Below are 17,554 nucleotides of genomic sequence, written 5' to 3' on the forward strand. Positions count from 1 at the left end.
CTGGGTCAAGTCCCTGGGAGTACAGTACTGGGATTTCTTCTCTAGGGGCCGCAATTTGACTCACTGTTGTTGAGAGCGCTGATGGAGCTGTAGTGGACTCAGTGAATTCGCTGCTGCTGCTGCTGGTGATATTATGGCGCCGCTGTCACGCCCTCGGCCGTGAGGCTGGCATATTCTCTGGTTTTGCGCTCCGCTCTGAGTCCCTGCAGAGTGTGCTGAGCCCAGCCCCTGGGAGCTTTAGACGCTTCCTGCGCCGAAAAATCTGCCGAATTCCTCCCGGCTGATCCGCAGTGGCTCACCTCGGCTTGCTGTCCACCGCTCCTCTCTGGAGCCTGGTGGGCTGTTGAGTTCGTTGGTCTGGAGCCGTCCAGTGAATTCGCCACTGCCGCCGGCAGTAAGGCGTTGCTGCCACGTCCTCGGGCGTGAGGCCGGCGTATCTCCTCTGTGGCTCTGAGCTCCGTTCTGGCTCCCCCTCCTCTCTGGAGCCTGGTGCTGCAAAAGAAGATGGCGCCCGCCACTCTGCGCCGTGTCTCCAGCCGCAGCACTGCAGTCTGGTTTCTTTCTGGTATCTCTTTTTTCCAGCCCTCTTTCTCTGTCCCTTGTATTTACATTTTTTGTTTCTTTGCTGATGGTGTTTTCTGGCTATGAAAGGCGCTGATTTTGTGGTAATAGAGCTTGGTTGTTAGTGGGGCTCGTAAGTCCCGCTTTTCTCCGTCGCCATCTTCCCGGAAGTCTGAAAAATTCTTTTTATCTGCTTTTGCTCATTGAGGTCACTGAGTAAAAGGGTTCCTGCTTTCTGTCTTTTTAGCCTTTGAGGAAGAATAGTTTTTGAAAGCATTGGAATGCTGTGTTGCTTCAAAGGAAAGGCTGTGGATTTTGTATTGTCTGGAGCCTTTCTGCCAAATGCCTGATTTTTCTGACCATCACTGGGATGAGTGGACAATTTTCTGTCTTCTTGCATAGATGGCTGCAGGAAAAGGTTGTGAAGATATCATAAAAACACAATCAGAATGGCAATAGTCAATCTTTTTTTTTTCTTTCAATTTTTTGGTTGCTAGAGGTTAAACCCAGAGGCATTCTACCTCCAAGATACACCCAGTCCTGTTTTAGTTTTTTATTTTGAAATGGGGTCTCACTAGGTTTGAAGAGTCTTCCTGAGTTGCTGAAGCTGGTCTTGGAACCTGTGATCCACCTGTCTTAGCCTCCCAAGTACTGGGATTATAGGCATGTGCTCCCATGCCCAGCTCTAATAGTCTTTTTGTAAGTCTAATTTGACTTTCAAATTAGTACATACTTTTCTATCAGAGACAATCACAGGTCTTTTGTGCCACATCAACACAGATATGTGAATTATATGAATTAAATGTTTAGCAGATAGAGATAAGGACCAAAAAATGGTCTTCTATTTGTTCCCTTCTGTTTTATTTCTTTCCAGGCTTTAGAAATATAGTGCCTGGCACATAACAGATCAGTTAAATATTGGCTACCTAGGTGAGAAGTCTGCTATAGAGTCCATTGTGTTCTTTATCCAGGATGCTTGTTTTAATTAATAAAGGGAAATTTAATTAATAAACAAAAAATTTAAAATTAAAAATTTAATAAACAAGCTAGATGCTTGTTTTAATTAATAAAGGGAAAGGATACAACTTTTATTTACTAGCTCATGGTCAAAGGAGTATTTCCCCTACTTCCTTTAATAAAATGCTGAGAAAGAGGCCAGACATGGTGGTGCATGTTTGTAATCTCAGCATTTGTGAAGCTGAGACAGGAGGATTTCGGTTTGAGGACAGCCTCAGCTACTACTTAGGTCCTTTGCAACTCAGTGAGACCCTGCTTCAAAATAAAGAAGAAAAAAAAAAATAGTGCTTGGAGGTGTCTCTCAGAGGTAGAATGCTCCTGGGTTCATCCCCAGTAGCAGGGAAAAAAATTGCTGAGAAAGGAGGTTGGTGTGAATGATTTCTAACATGTTCTCATTTGGTCTACTCAAAGGGGTACATGTATGTCTATGTCTATCATATTATAATGTTTAACAAGGACAATCACATAAGAATTTAAAGGTGGTATGATATTTTCTCACATAGAAAAAAGGTTTATTTCCCAGTGTTCTTCACCTCCCTGAAATCAGTCCAAGTAAACCTGGAAAGACTCAAGGCTTGATGTTATCAGAAGATATGAGTTGATTTGTCCTATTTTAAGATGCCAGGATACTTCTTTCCATTTGGAAAACTCAATCTTTCTTTTTCCTGGTTGGCTGCCTGATAACTCAAACTACTTTCATTGGACTGGTGCTAGTATTTTCAATCCTGAAGGGGGGACTTGTTATATATAAGATTTTCTTTTCCTATTAGGTATCTCAACCTCCTGGTACAACATCCTTTTCCTTGCCTGATGACTGGGACAATAGGACCTCATATTTACACTCTCCCTTCTCTACTGGACAGAGCTGTATACCCCTTCATGGTTGGTATTGTATTACTGTTATTATTATTACTGTTTTGAGGGCTAGAAAGTAACAGGTTATCTTATACTGAGTCTTATTATAGATGTTCGGGTACCATACACAACTTTTTCATAGCTGGGTGTGGTGGACAATGTTTGTAATCTCAGAACTTGGGAAGCTGAGACCGGAGGCTGGTACTTTAGTGAGGCTCTCAGCAACTCAGGCCCCATTTTCAAATAAAATAGGGCTAGATTGTAGCCTGGAGGTAGAATGCTCCTGGACTCAATCCCTGGTACCACCAAAACAACAACAAAAAACTATATCTTTATACCCAGAAGGGTGATAAAGGATAGCAGGTTTGAGGACAGGCTGGGAAAACTTAGTGGGACCCTGTCTCAAAGTAAAAAATAGAAAGGTTGGTGGTGAGCCGGGCGTGGTGGCTCATGCTTGTAATCCCAGCATTCGGGAGGCTGAGACCAGAGGATCGTGGTTCGCGGACAACCTCAGCTACTTAAGCCCTCTGCAACTCAGTGAGACCTGGTTTCAAAATAAAGAATTAAAAAAAAAAAAATGGGGCAGGAGGTGTAGCTCGGAGGTCGAATGCCCCTGGGTTCCACCCCCAGGCCCGCAAAAAAAAAAAAAAAAAAAAAAGGTTGGTGGTGTAGGGAAAATTCAGTTCCCAGTACCACAAGAAAAAAAAAAGATTTATGTCTAAATATAGCATATAGGTTATTGTGTGTTTGCTAGATAGGGGAGGGATTATATTTGAAGGTTCATAAATGCAAAGGAAACAGGAAGACCTTGTCCATTGCTTTCAGGGGTGAAGGGTTAATTCTATGCCAACTAATAACTCAACACCCAGTATTTAGGTCAAATTGTAAGTGGTTGGCTCTCTTGTTGCTTCATTAAGAGACTTGTGTTGAATCTCCATATTTGAAATCTACCTCTTTTTCCTCCTCCCTCCCATCCTTCTCTCTGCCTTTCTTCCTTCCATATTAGAGATTGGATTGAGGGATTTACACATGCTAGGCAAATCTGTACCATTGACCTACAGAGCCAGTCTTTTTAAAATTTATTGATTTTTATTTTTGAGACCAGGTCTCTCTACATTGCCTAAGCTGGTCTCAATCAAACTTGCAATTTTTCTGCCTTAACCTCCCAAGTAGCTAGGGTTACAGATGTCCACCACCATGCCTTAGCCTGCCTTCTTTTTCTTTAAATGACTACCCCATGAGTTTTGCCTAAAGCGGCACTAGAGTTCTGATCATTAGTCACACCTTCACAGCGTGTCTGGCCATGTGGTCCGAGCCCCTTGATCCATTCAGATTATCCATGCCCTAGGCTGGCAGCCTATTTCTTTGCTTTCTAGTACAAGCTGTCAGGGCAGAAGTACTGTCTCTTCTGTATTAGTGATAATTTCCAGGAGATTTTGGTGGGTTTAATTCTTTCCTAATAATCAGAAGTCTTAAGTCTCCTTTGAACTCTGTTGTGTTAGTTTTAACTCTGTTGTGTTATAGCTTTAGGCACATTAAGTTAACCTAACCTGAACTGAATGCAGTTTAAGGAGAGAAGTGGTGTGAGGAGCAGTAATCTCACAGGCCTAACTGCATGTGTGAAACACTCTCTGTTGTCCTCATTTTGAATGGATCTGATCTCAAACAGGCATCAGTCCAGAAGTGAATGAACTGTTGATGGAAGCCCAGTTGCTCCAGGTATCCCTTCCTGAAATTCAGGAACTTTACCAGACTCTACTTACAAAGCCAAGCCCTGCTCAGCAAACTGACCGAAGCTCACCAGTTAGACCCAGCAATGAGAAGGTGAGTGTCTTAGAGGCTGCTACAAGCAGCAAAGGCCACAGGGATTGAGATGGTATTTTTGATCCATAACATGATGCAGCTGTCTACCTCACAGCTCATCTTTAAGGCTGTTAATGAAAAGACAAGCACTGGATGTTAACTGCTACAGCTTTGGCTCACAGTTTGGATGTGAGTCTTGTTTTAAGGCACCATATGAATTTCTTTTTTTCCTTTTCTTTTCTCTTTCTAGCAAGGTATGCTTTTCACCACTCCCATGTAATACCTATAAGAGAAGTATTGTTGAGATGAAAATACAATTATAGCTGGGAGGACCTTTGTGTGGTGCGTGAGTGTGTATGGTACCGGGAAATGGAACCCAGGGGCGTTCTACCTCTAAGCCACACTCCCAGCCCTATTTTATTCTTTATTTTGAAACAGACTCTCATTAAGTAGTAGGTGGCCTCATAAATTGAGTCTGGCCGTGAACCTGTAACCCTCCTGTCTTAGCCTCCCAAGTACTGGGATTATAAGTATGTGTTACCACACCCAACTTGGGAGGGCCTTTTGTTAAAATATTTCAAAAATAAATTCCTGAATCAGCATTGAACAAATACTTTTTGTTATTTCTCCAAACCTAACAAAGCTGTTGTCAGGATTGAGGATGCTCACCTGAGTACTGACTTACTTAATGAATACTCTGTAAGTGGTGGGATCAAGTTAAAAAAAATGAAACCCCCAAAAGAACAACTTCAAATTATACCACCCCATGGGAATCCTGTTTCTTAACCTAGTTAAGGACACTGCTGCTGCTTCTTCCTGGTGAACTAACTGACCGGTCACATCTAAGGCCCCATGGATATAGGCAGCATAGAAGACTGTAACCCGCTGGTCATGGTGACACACGCTTGTAATCCCAGCATTTGGGAGGCTGAGACAGGAGGATCGAGCAGATTCAAAGCCAGCTTCAGCTAACTTAGACCCTTTGCAACTCAGGGAGACTCGGTTTCAAAATAAAGAATAAAATATAGGGCTGGAGATATTGCTCAGAGGTAGAATGCCCCTGGGTTCCACCCACAGTACCGCAAAACAAACAAACAAAAAAGAAGACCGTAGCCATGTTAGGGGAAGAGTCTCATGAGAAATAGCATGAGGATTGATACCAGCATTTAGAATTTTATTTTATCTTTTTTATTTGTGGCACTGAGGATTGGACCCAGGACATTCTAACTCCCAGACTTATTTTATATTTTATTTGGAAACAGGGTTTCACTAAGTTGCTGAGAGCCTCACTCAGTAGCTGAGGCTGGCTTCGAACCTGTGTGATCCTCCTGTCTCAGCTTCCCAAGCTCTGGGATTACAAGCGTGTGCCACCACACCCAGCTTGTTCTTTATTTTTGAATCAGGGTCTCACTTAGTTGCGGAGGGCCTAAGTAGCTGAGGCTGTCCTTGAACCTGTGATTCTCCAGTCAGTCTCAGCTTCCCAAGTACTAGGATTATAGGTGTGTGCCACTGTGCCTGGCTTAGAATTTTAATTTTTTAAAATTATGACACCAAATAGCATAGTACCATTATTGATTGTGTACAGGTATGTATATGTCTTTAAAGAAGGAACATATTAGCCTGGTACTTTAAGAGCCTATAATTCAAAAGATAAACATACAGACCTAGGTAGAAACTAATAGTAGCCAGGTACAGATTTGGCATAAAGAAGAATCTTTGTGATTTTTCATCTTCTGGTGCTGGTTGACTAATTTGAAGCCAAATCATTCTTTATTTTTAGTTTACCAATATTCCTTTGGTAGCACTAAAAATGAGAAAGGAAGGGAATTAAACTCAATCTGGTTGTCCTGCAAGCCTTGGAGAGGGATCTGATGGTGATTCAGATGCAGTGTGTATAGGGAGATCATCCAATTTTACTTTTTATTTTGAAACAGGATCTTACTGAGTACTGGGATTACAGACTGCCTAGCAGATCTCCCCCCCCCCTTTTTTTTCTTTTAGTACTGGTGATAGGACCTAGGGTCATGTACATGCTAGGCAGGTGCTTTACCATAGCTACATACCCAGACCTTTGATTTTATTTTTGAGACTGAGTCTTGTTAAGTTGCCCAGGCTGGCCTCATTTGCAATCCTTCTGCCTCAGCCTCCTGAGTAGGTGGGATTACATATGTGGGCTCCTATGCACAGTTCATTTGCATCTTTCTTTCTTTCTTTCTTTCTTTCTTTCTTTCTTTCTTTCTTTCTTTCATTAAGGATGGATTCCAGAGGTATTCTACCTCCAAGTTATGCCCCAACGTGATTTTATTTCTTGAAACTGGGTCTCACTAAGTTGCAGGAGCCTTGCTAAGTTGCCAAGACTGGCTTCAAACCTGTGCTCCTGTCTCGGCCTTCCAAGTACTGGGATCACAAGTGTGCGCCCACGCCTGGCTCATTCACATGTTACCTTTAGCTTCACTACTTCTGGCAGTAGACAAACTGGGCTAAAGTTGAATTTGCTCATCTTCCACCCAGAATGACTGCTGCCGAGGGAAGCGAGATGGAATCAACAGTCTCGAGAGAAAACTGAAGAGACGCCTGGAGAGAGAAGGCCTCTCCAGTGAGCGGTGGGATCGAGTTAAACAAATGAGGACCCCCAAAAAGAAGAAAATCAAACTGAACCACCCCAAGGACATGAACAATTTCAAGTTAGAAAGAGAGCGTAGCTATGAATTAGTTCGTTCTGCTGAAACTCATTCCCTGCCCTCAGACACGTCCTATTCTGAACAGGAGGACTCTGAGGATGAAGATGCCATCTGCCCAGCTGTGAGCTGCCTGCAGCCAGAAGGAGATGAGGTCAGTGCGGTGTGGGCCGTAGAGGACGTGCCTTCCCTTAACTCAGAAACCCTGTAAACTAGACCTCATCTCGCTGGGTCTTTCTCTTCTGCTTCTCTGCTTTGAGCTGATCTGAACGGATTGCTCAGTCCTCCCCCCACTGATACCTCTGCTCTTACCATCGTTCCTGGTTCTCCTCCCTTTTCTTGAAGAAACTCTTGTTCTTCCCTTTTTCCTTTTCTTGCTCCTCCAGCTTTCACCGTCCCGGCGCTAAGAAGGTGGGAGGGATGCTGACTTGTGCCCTTTTGCTTGCTGTCACAGGGCAGCACTGTCTTACCCCAAAGCAGCCACGACTTGAAGAATGACTTTGGCTCGGTTGCTTTGGCTGGTGGGGCCAGCTCCACTCGTTTGGCTTAGCTGTTGTGCCAGAGATCCCAGTGGTGGGACGGTGCCCAATAGTGGCAAATGGCCTGAATGTCTTGAGGCTGGCCTACCCAATTTTGAATCGCATTTTTTCCTCTGAACACCCCATCTCCCTGCTCTTTGTAACCAGGTGGACTGGGTCCAGTGTGATGGCAGCTGCAATCAGTGGTTTCATCAGGTCTGTGTTGGTGTTTCTCCAGAGATGGCGGAGAAAGAAGACTACATCTGTGTGCGCTGTACTGGGAAGGACGCACCAAGCCGAAAGTAAAACAAAACAAACACCCCCACTTAATGTAATTCAGGACTCCAACCAAGAAGATTTCCTCAAATCTCAGCAAAGCTACAGGACTGGTCTTCAAGCCAGCCTGTACACGGTGCTATTTCTATTCCATATGGGATCATTTTTCCAGAACTCTTTGAAAAAAAGAAAAAACAACTAAAAATTTTTTTGACACTTTTTGTATTTTTTTCCTTAAGAGCTGTTTATGGTTGTTGAGGTTTGAAATGCTGACTGTTTATTTGCAGGGGTTTCCACCAATTCGGAAGGCATCGAAGCTTGCACCTTTTCATGTACAGCATTAAAATTGTACCTCTGTCTGAGATTTACCGGATTAAGACTCCACTCAGTTTCAGTGCCCAGAGGGGCACCAAAAGTTCCAGTAAATCCTCATTTGAGGAGTCTTTCTCTTGTTTACTCTGTTAACACATTGGGGAATTTTAAGTTTTTCCACTTTTGATTTTCTCGTTTGTTTCTTTATCCACTTTTCTTCTTTTCTGATAGACTAGGTTTATTTATCTGAGCAATAACTTCTATGTTGGTTTCAGTGGCTGGAATTAAAACAAAACAAAACAAACTTCTGAACAGTGTGTTGGTGCTTTAGCATTTGGTTGATGTACAGAACGCAAATGTCTAGTTTCTAGTGTCACTGATGAACTAGTGATGTAGAAAAGAGACTGCTCTGTAAGTACTTGCCACAGCTGTATTTTGGCTTTCTCCCTGCCCCTCTTTCCTTCCCTATTTTTGGTAGCTTGTATCAAATGTTGCAGTTTATATTGTGGAATAAATCCTTGGTCCTAATATAACACTACATGCTGGTTATTTAGAGACATTAGACTACAGCTTCCTCTGCCCCTCTGTCTTGTGGGCTTGCACAACCAGAGGGTCGCTTGCCTTGGTATCTACCTAGCCAGGCTGCAGTAGCAGTGGGTTTTGGCCTGCAAACAACCTGGGGGTTCCTCTTTTGTATTCTGCTCTTCTTGTGGGCCACATGCCTCCAGGCCCCACTAATAAAACCCTTCAGACTAGAACCTGTCTTTAAAGCCATGTTTTTTTTTAAATAAGCTCTCTCAGAATGTTGATGAATCACTCCAATACTCAAATGAGTCCTGCTTATGGGAATTATACCCTTTATTATATTTGAATTGACAGGGACACTTGGTTTAGGGTTAAGATGTCAGAAGGAAATCTAAGGAAGATTCATCCTCACAGAGGGTTGGGTTTAGTATATGAGTTGAAGGAAAGCGTGAGAATGAACATTCTGCCTTCCGGGTTTCCTTTCCTATCCCTTTCTAACTCTAGAGCTTGTTACTACTTTGGATTGCCCGTGGCTGTTCCCCTCTTTTTCTGCAACGGAGAGGGCATCCTGGTGAACAGAACAAACTCTTGCTTACTTTTTCCTGTTCTCTTCTTAATATTTGTTTCCCCCACATTCTATAGCCATAAACCTGAAGATGGATAGAACTAGTGGGTCTTCAATAAAATAAAACAACAAAAAGCAGTTTGTGATGTAGCAGAGACTTAAATGTACTATCCCCTTTTATGCAATTCAAATAATTAAATCTCTTTTAAGAATGATTTTTAGTTGTCTGCAGTTTTCCTGCAGTTGTTATGATGTCTCTCCTTGTCTGATGGGGGTTCTGGGGCCAAAAGAAAATAATAGTGGCTTAGCTATTTTAGTATTTAAATTCTTAACATCTTCCCACCCTACCCCCACCCCCAACATTGGAATAGGGTGCCAACTACCCTTGTCCTCACCTTCCATTGAGAAAGTAAGCTTAATGGGGGCATGACTCACTGGTAGAGTACTTGCCTGGTATGCACAAGGCCTTGGGTTTGATCTCCAGTCCTGCAGGAAATAAAAGGGGGGCACTACTGCTAAAATAAAGCCTTTGCCTCTAGAGAGCTTTCACCCATCTAGTATAAGCACCCCTCCTTCCCACTCCACACTGGTTTTTCTCCTTCACCTATAGGTGATGCACAGTCCCCGACATCCTCAGTGAGGTCGTATCTCCATCTCTGAGTGACAGGGAATGACAGGCAGATGTGTGTTTGAACTGTCTCCTTCCCCAGGTGGGGACCACTGATCTTTTAGATTTGGGGATGCTAAAGTTACTGAGCATGTCAGTTGCCTAAAATCATACTACTGGTAAATGACAATGCCTGGTTTTCTTCCAGTTCCCCTACTGTATTTCTCTCGCCTTGTACATTATCAAACACTGCAAATGAACAGTACACTTGCCTTCCAGTATATGCCTTTCTGTTTTGTACCCAATATGATCTCAAACTAATGCTGTCTAAAAATCATGTGTAATTGTGTATGGTCTGTGAAGCTAGCCTGGGCCCTCAAGGAACCTATGAAAAGAAGATGAAACACATGCAGAAACAGACACTTCTGCCTCTTGGATTTCTGTCTCAGTAGTCCTGCAGCTCCCTGCGCTAGGACTGGGGAGGTAGAACCCAAGGTCCCGTCCCCCCAGCCCAACCTCAAGTGACTGCTGCTTTTCCTTCCAGATCAGACTCTGGACAGAGAGGGGGGGGGGAGTGAGTGTGTGTGTGTGTGTGTGTGTGTGTGTGTGTGTGTGTGTTGCTGGAGATTGAACCCAAGGGCAGGAGCATGCTACCTCTAAGCTACACCACAAGCCCCCCCCCCCTTTTTAATTTATTTTTTATTTAGAAATAGGGTCTAAGTTGCCAAGCCTGGCTTTGAACCTGCGATACTCTTGTCTCACCTCCCATGTATTGGGATTACAGGCTTGTGCTACCATGTCTAACTTTTGGGGATTTCTTATATAGAATGAAGGTCTTGTTTGTACATAGCCTCTACCTTGGAAAAAGATTGTGTCATTTGGATTAGTTGTAAAGGAGATTGACATCTCTACAGCTGGCTTCACTGCTGTATCCTGGGAGGTGGGACTCACTTTCCTATCTCAAGGGGGAGCTTAGAGAAAGTCTTGAGCACCCCCCCCCCCATTTTTTGGTACTAGGGGTGGAACCAAGGGATGTTCTACGACTGAGTTGCATCCCCAACCCTTTTTATTATTTGTTTTTGTGATACTGGGGATAGAACCCAGGGCATTCTGCTTCTGAGCTACACTCCCAGCCCTTTTTATTTTTTGTTTCAAAATGGGGTATCACTAGGTTGCTGAGAGTCTTGTTACATTGCTGAGACTGTCCTCAAACTGTGATCCTCCTATCTCAGTCTCCCAAGTACTGGATTACAGATGTGTGCCACCACACCCAGCTTATTTTTTAAAATGTGAAGCAGGGTCAGCCTCAGAAGTACAAGGATTATAAGCATGCACCTGGCTGCTCTTGAGTCTTTGAATCTTCTAATTTAGCAGAAGTGTCTGAGATGCACCTAATTTGCCATTATACTAACCACAACAAAAAGCAACATGGCCTAGGGTATTAGTGTAGGGTATTTATTTACCAAGTAAATAATTGCAAGATAAGCTTGAGAACAGAGTAGATCCCTACCTGGAAGGGACCTCTACCTTCTCAGGACTGTATTCTGAGGGCCCTTTGGTAGTGTATTTCTGCATCCCCTCGATACATATCAACTTATGAGCAGTTCTTTGAGAACTGCTTCTAGTTTGGACAGGCATTGATTGGTATTTAGTGCCCTTGAGTGTTTTTGCGGGCCCAGTTGTGCCTAGATTTCTCGTCTTGTAGCACAGACTGGCATGGCTTTCAGGTGCTTTATACCTATACTAGGAAGTGAGATTGGACAGCGAGTATTTGGAGTAACCTGTTGCCAAGCATTTCGACCAGAGCTGGTCATGCAATAACAGACTGGCTTACACCTAATCTGTGCTAGATGTCAGCCTATATTAAAATGTGTTTTTTTTCTTGCCATGGTGCTGCAGAAAACTGAATCCCCTTCTGATGAAATGTTGCCCTTTGGAAAGAAGATCTGAAGAAAGCAGTGAAGATCCCAGTGTTGGCCTCTGTTGCGCTCCGATTGAGGGGTGGGGTCCTTCATCTGGTGACTCTGCAGTCATGACCAGCGTGATGGCTTCGCCTCTGCTGGCCCTCTGTCCCCAGACCTCTGCTGATGGCTCTTTTAAGCCTCTCCACTTTCTCTGAGAGTTTTCATGTCTTGTAATAGAAATGTTACTTGAAAAGCAGTATAAGAATTGTATAAAGAAAAAACTGTTGTAAATCAATTTTAAAGCATTAAAAATCAATTTTGTAAAGTATATATTTTACTTCAAACTTATATAAACAAATTTTCATGTTTACTGCTTCTTAGGAATAAAGGTATAAATAGAACATTTAAAGCCAGTCAACAGAACAGATAGTCCAGCTTTCTGTTTTGGTTCTGGGTTCATTATGCAAGCATAAAGAACTGTGATCTTTGGGTATGTTTTTAATTTTCAGGATAACCTGTTACATTGTGATAGAAGATTGGAATGGTAAGGTCATTTGATCTGTTTCAGGTGAGTGGAGGCCAAAGAGCTATTCTTTCTGCTTTCCCTTTGGGAACATAGAGAAATTGAAAAGTTGCCTTGAAACCTTGTGGGTGGCCAGTCGTGGTGGCACATTCCTGTAATCCCAGCACTTAGAACGCTGAGACAGAGGATCACAGGTCTGAGGCCAGCCTCAGCAATTTAGTGAGGCCCTCCACATTTAGTGAGACCTTGTTTCAAAACAAAAGTAAAAAATTGAAAGGTGTGGGAGTGTAGCTTAGGGGTACAATGCCTCCTGGGTTCAGTCCCTTGTAACACACACACACACACACACACACACACACACACACACACACACCCCTTGGGGATTGTAGAGTATGTGCAAGGTCCCAAGTTTAATCCCACACTACAAAATAACTAGGTAGCCTTTCTGAGGAAACAAGAGTTACTTGCTGAATTATTTAAGCCAGGTATAGGAGCACAGGCCTGTAATCCCACTTAGGAGGCTGAGACAGAAGGTTCTCAGGTTTGAGGCCAGCCTCAGCAATTTAGCAAGGCCTCCACAACTCAGTGAAACCCTGTTTAAAACAAGAGTAAAAATTTAAAAGGATTGAGAGTGTAGCTCAGTAGTAGAATGCTCTTGGTCCAATCCCCAGTACCATCAGTAAGTAAATAATAAAATGGACTAAAAATTTTAGCTCCTGGCAAACATTCATGTCTGGAATCTAAGGAGGAACAGTTTCAAGCACTGCATCCCTCTGCCCCTGCCTGATCGCAGGTTTGGTTTGAGCACACAAAGCCCCTCCGTGAGTGAGTGAGAGAGAGAGAGAACAAAGTCTGGAGCATTCCACCTCCTAGCTACACACTCCAGCCTGGTATCTGTATTTGGTGACAGACTCCTAGGTTGATGAGTCTCACTATTTAGGCTGTCCTAAAACCGGTGGTCCTTCTGTTTCAGCCTCCAAAATACAAAATACTGGGGTTACAGGTGTGTACCTCCATGCCCAGCTTGAGAAAACCATTTTTGCATATCATTAGGATAGGTTGACAATCAAAGGATGAAGGTTTTAAATTAGCACGCATATTCATTAGACCGTAAATTTAGTTTGGGGTGAGGGCCTGAGCAGATTTCAAGGGCTCCGAGCGCAAGCCAAGGTCTCTGAACACACTTTACAGCAGGAATATAGGGTTTAGGTCAATTCAAGTTGTTTAACAGCTTGTCTGTTATTAAGTCACATGGTCCAGTGCTTGCAAGATGTTCTGAACGCCCAGAAGTGTTTGAAGACAGATACATCCTCTGGAGCAGCTGTAATCCAGTTAATGGTACACTTGGAATTCTGCTCTTTAGTACCAGAGTGACGCTCATGGTTACTGTCTTGGTATCTCGTGCAAGCCAGTACTAGGAGTGGGACCCTTGGGGTTCCGATGAGGCTGCCGTGAGCACTGGCCTTGGGAGGAGGCATCTGACTCTGCTGTGCTAGTTCTCCTTCAGAGCTTTCTGCGGGCCTCAAAGAACCAAGACTAAGAACCTGAGGTTGGAGGAATCCGCTTCACCTCTGTGTCCCTGCCCCTCCTTCCAGAAGGGACTAGAGTAGGCACGTGAGACCTAGGGTTTAACCTCCAGTTGGCCATCAATTATTTAGTTGTGGTCCTGGTTGTGAGGTGTTTGTGTTTTAGAGAGGTCTTGGGGTGTTGTAACTCAGTGGTGAGGCACTTGGGTAGCATGGATAATGCCCCTGGGATCAGTCCCCAGCACCCAGACGGTGGGGTGGGGGGTGCCCCGAAACACAGCAAGCATGTTAGCCTTGAAATGGCCACACACGCGCAGTGGGCAAAGTGCCTCAGTGCTCACTTTTCCTCCTGAGACTGAGGCCATGTGATCTCAAGGGAAGAGTGGCAAGTTTTATAACTACCGCCGGCAGCAGCAGCTTCACGAGGGGAAGCCTGGGAGGTGAGCAGAGCAGGCGCCGCGCTGGCTGAGGCCGCAGCCTGTTTCCTTGCTCTCTGCTTTTCTATCCACTGTGCTTCCCACTCTACGCAAAGAAACTTAATAGAGCAGAGTGAACAGTGTTAGCTGGGCTCGGTGGTTCATGCCTGGGAGCTTGAGGTGGGAGAGTCAGGGTCAAGGCCAGCCTCTGCAACTTAATGAGGCTCTCAGCAATTTAGACTCTTGTTTAAAAATAAAAATAGAGCATCGCGTGGTGGCGCACGCTTGTAATCCCCGCGCTTGGGAGGCGGAGACGGGGATCGCGCATTTTCGAAGCCAGCCACGCTGGCTTAAGAGACCCCGTTTCCAAATAAAAATATAAAATAGGTCTGGGAGTGTAGCCTGGATGTGGTAGGGTTTCTAGGAGCCCCAGTACCACCAAAAATAATTAATTGAAATTTTTAAAAAATGGCCAGGGTTTAGCACAGAGGTAGAACTAACGCCCAGGAATTTAATTCCTAGTGCCACCACAAAGTGAACAATTTAAATAGTACTTGTGAGCGAGTCAAGGGAAAGTGCTATCCATAAAGCAAAGGAGAAGAGGATTTGAAGGAGGAACAGGTAGTGTCCAGATACCAAGCAAACCCTAGTTCAAGACGCATGGTTTCCACTGACTCAGCATCTCGGAGCCACCTTGAGATTATAAAGCAACCCTGGCTGCCACTCCAGGCTTGGCCGCCAGGTGGCACCATTTTGTTTCCATAAGTGCCATGGGTTCTGTTTAGGTTGGCTAGAGGAGAAAAATCACAGTGAGTGTAGGCAGTCTTTAGTAAGTTTATTAGGGGCTTTAAGGAACAAGCCCTTTTATTTGTTGTTTCCCTCCCTCCCCACAAGTACTGGGGATTGAATCCAGAGCCTGGTACATACTACATTGGTCTACCTCCCTAGCTTTTTGTGAAACAAAGTGTTTTTGAGATGAGGTCTTAGTAAGATGTTGAACTTGTGACCCCTGCCTTGGCCTCCAGAATTTCTGAGATTTTAGGTGTGTGCCATCATGCCTGACTGAGCTTCAGCCCTTTATTTTTGTGTGTACAGCACTGGGGATGGAACTCGTGTATTCCACTTCTGAGCTACGCCCCAGCCTGATTTTATTTTTACTTTTATCTATTTTTTGTGGTACTGGAGATGAAATACAAGGGCTTTCTACCCCCAGGCTATACTCCCAGACCTATTTTATATTTTATTTGGAAACAGGGTCTCACCAAGTTGCTGAGAGCCTCACTAAGTAGCTGAAGCTGGCTTTGAACCTGTGCGATCCTCCTGTCTCAGCCTCCCAAATACTGGGATTACAAGCATGCGCCACCACGTCTGGCTTTTATTTTTATTTTGAAATAGGGTCTCGGTAGTTTGAGAAGCTCGCTACTTGCAAAGGGTGTCCTCAAACCTGCGACCTTCCTGTCTCAGTCTCAAGTACTGGGATTACAGGCATGTGCCACCATGCCTGGCAGTTTCAGCCCTTTCTGACAGAGAAAGCCTTTGAGGCTCTGAACTTTGCCTTTCTCCGAAGTCTCCAATGTTTTATTTTTTTGATCTAAGGGAAAAGAAATGATAGAGGGGCCTCCTTGTTAGAAGCATAAGGGAAGGCTGGCCTGGTCAAAGGGCAGAGCTGTGCTTACTGGAAACCTCACCGAATGCATCTCCTCAGAGCCACCCTCACTGGAGAAGGGTCAGTACAGAATCGGCACACGGTCCTGAGGCCTCTCCATGGGTCCAGAGCAACAAGGTCCTAAGGCAGCAGGCAGGAAGTGACCGTTATCCTCTGCTAGGAGGCCTGCGGGCTGAGCATGGAGGATGTGTACTTGAACTGGGATAGGGACAGGACTTGTGTAAGCCTTGTAGCTGAGATGGACCCTAAGCCCGTCTTTCCACACACTTTCCCTATATGCTTTTCTATTGTGTCATGACATCTGCCACATCTTGAATTGGTTTTTGTTTTGTTTTGTTTTGTAGTGCTGGGGATTGCACTCAGGAGCATTTTATTTCTGAGCTGCACCCAGCCCTATTTTCTTTTTTCTTCTTTTGAAACAGGATCTCACTTCAGGCTGGGGATGCCTGGCGTGCCCAAAGCCCTGGGTTGAATTCCCAGTACTGACCTCCCCCCCATTAAAAAAAAATGAAACGGGGTCTCACTGAGTTGTCTAGGGCCTTGCTAAATTACTGAGGCTGATCTCAAACCTATGATCCTATGATCCTCCTTTCACAGCTTCCCAAGGCCTGGCTGAATTGTTCCCTGTAACACTACCTGCCAGATAGTAGTCTTAGGACTTTGTGTATATTGTTTAATTCTCCTAACATAAGACAATATTTCCCTGTAGGTAGGAATAAAATTTTGATGGAAACATTTGTGCCTTTAATTATTAGCTCTAGATTTGAAATTAGGAGCCTGTCTGCTTTTTGTTCCAGTGGGAGAACTCAGGGGTTCTTAAGGGGAAAGCTATCCCCAGAGCCACTACTGTTTTGCCCAGGAAGATAGTGGCCTATTTCCTAGTCTAAACTAAGGGCAATTACAGCTTTTTTTCCTTCTAATATTACTCTCCGAATGCACTGAACCCATGGGGGGGAGGAGGGGAGGATGGGATATTAGAGAAGTGTGTGTTTTCCAGGCCCTGAAACACAAGCCATCAGGAATTTCTAATAAGTAACAGAAGAGGGCAGCAGAGTACCAGAATTAGACTGCTTTCCCCTCCTAATCCCTGGAACTGTAGCTGCACCTGCTGGGGTGGGTGGAAAGACAGTTACCCAGGATCATTCCATTACTGTGCCTCAAGCTGAGGATAACGCTTGGTGTGGTGGTGCACTCCTATAATCCCAGTACTCAGGAGGCTAAGACAGAAGGATCGCAGGTTTGAGAATAGCTTCAGCAATGTAGTGAGAGACTGTTTCAAAAAAAGATTTTTGTTTTTAAGGTGGGATTGCAGCTTAGAGGTAAAATGCCCCAAGGTCAATAAAAAGTGATTGAAAGATAGGCTTTGGATCCTCATTCTACCAGTGGGTTGATAGAAGCCAATTCCTAAACTCGAGATAATCCCGATTGTGTCCCCAGAGTATCAAACATCTCCTATACTCGAGCCCTGCACTAGATTTTTGCTCTTCAGGGCATCCATAATTATAATGGAACTGGAGAAGAAAGACTGAGGCCTCAAAGGTAAAATTTTGAGTTGGTACTTGAAGTGGGTCATTGCCACCTGCCATGTGGCCTTCCAGAAGATGGGGCCTGGCACACTGAAGACTGGTGTATGTACACGTTCTCCAGGCACGCTTTGTCCTCATCAGCTCCTCCCCATGTGTTTGGTTTGACTGCAGCTCCCTCAAGCACCACCTAAGAGCAGTCAGAAGCGTCAAGGACAAATTGTTCTAGTAAAGGTGTTGTCTGACTCAGGATGGGCTCAGTGGGACCCTTGGGTATTG

General features: G+C 44.3%; 1 protein-coding gene across 4 annotated transcripts in view; it reads left to right on the forward strand.

Annotated features, from left to right (window-relative positions):
* KDM5B (lysine demethylase 5B) overlaps positions 1-7,738 on the forward strand; it is a gene marked incomplete at both ends in the record, with an annotated part of 94,619 nt that extends 86,881 nt beyond the window's left edge. For all 4 annotated transcript variants that reach the window (XM_080698516.1, XM_080698517.1, XM_080698519.1 and 1 more), the window contains 4 exons: positions 2,349-2,460; positions 4,103-4,257; positions 6,748-7,068; positions 7,601-7,738. In XM_080698516.1, coding sequence (XP_080554642.1) covers positions 2,349-2,460; positions 4,103-4,257; positions 6,748-7,068; positions 7,601-7,738 — 726 coding nt within the window. The remainder of the gene's footprint in view (positions 1-2,348; positions 2,461-4,102; positions 4,258-6,747; positions 7,069-7,600) is intronic.
* Between the last annotated feature and the right edge of the window lie 9,816 nt (positions 7,739-17,554).

The sequence above is a fragment of the Muscardinus avellanarius genome (genome assembly GCF_963383645.1).
Source record: "Muscardinus avellanarius genome assembly, chromosome: 7".
Lineage (NCBI taxonomy): Eukaryota > Metazoa > Chordata > Mammalia > Rodentia > Gliridae > Muscardinus > Muscardinus avellanarius.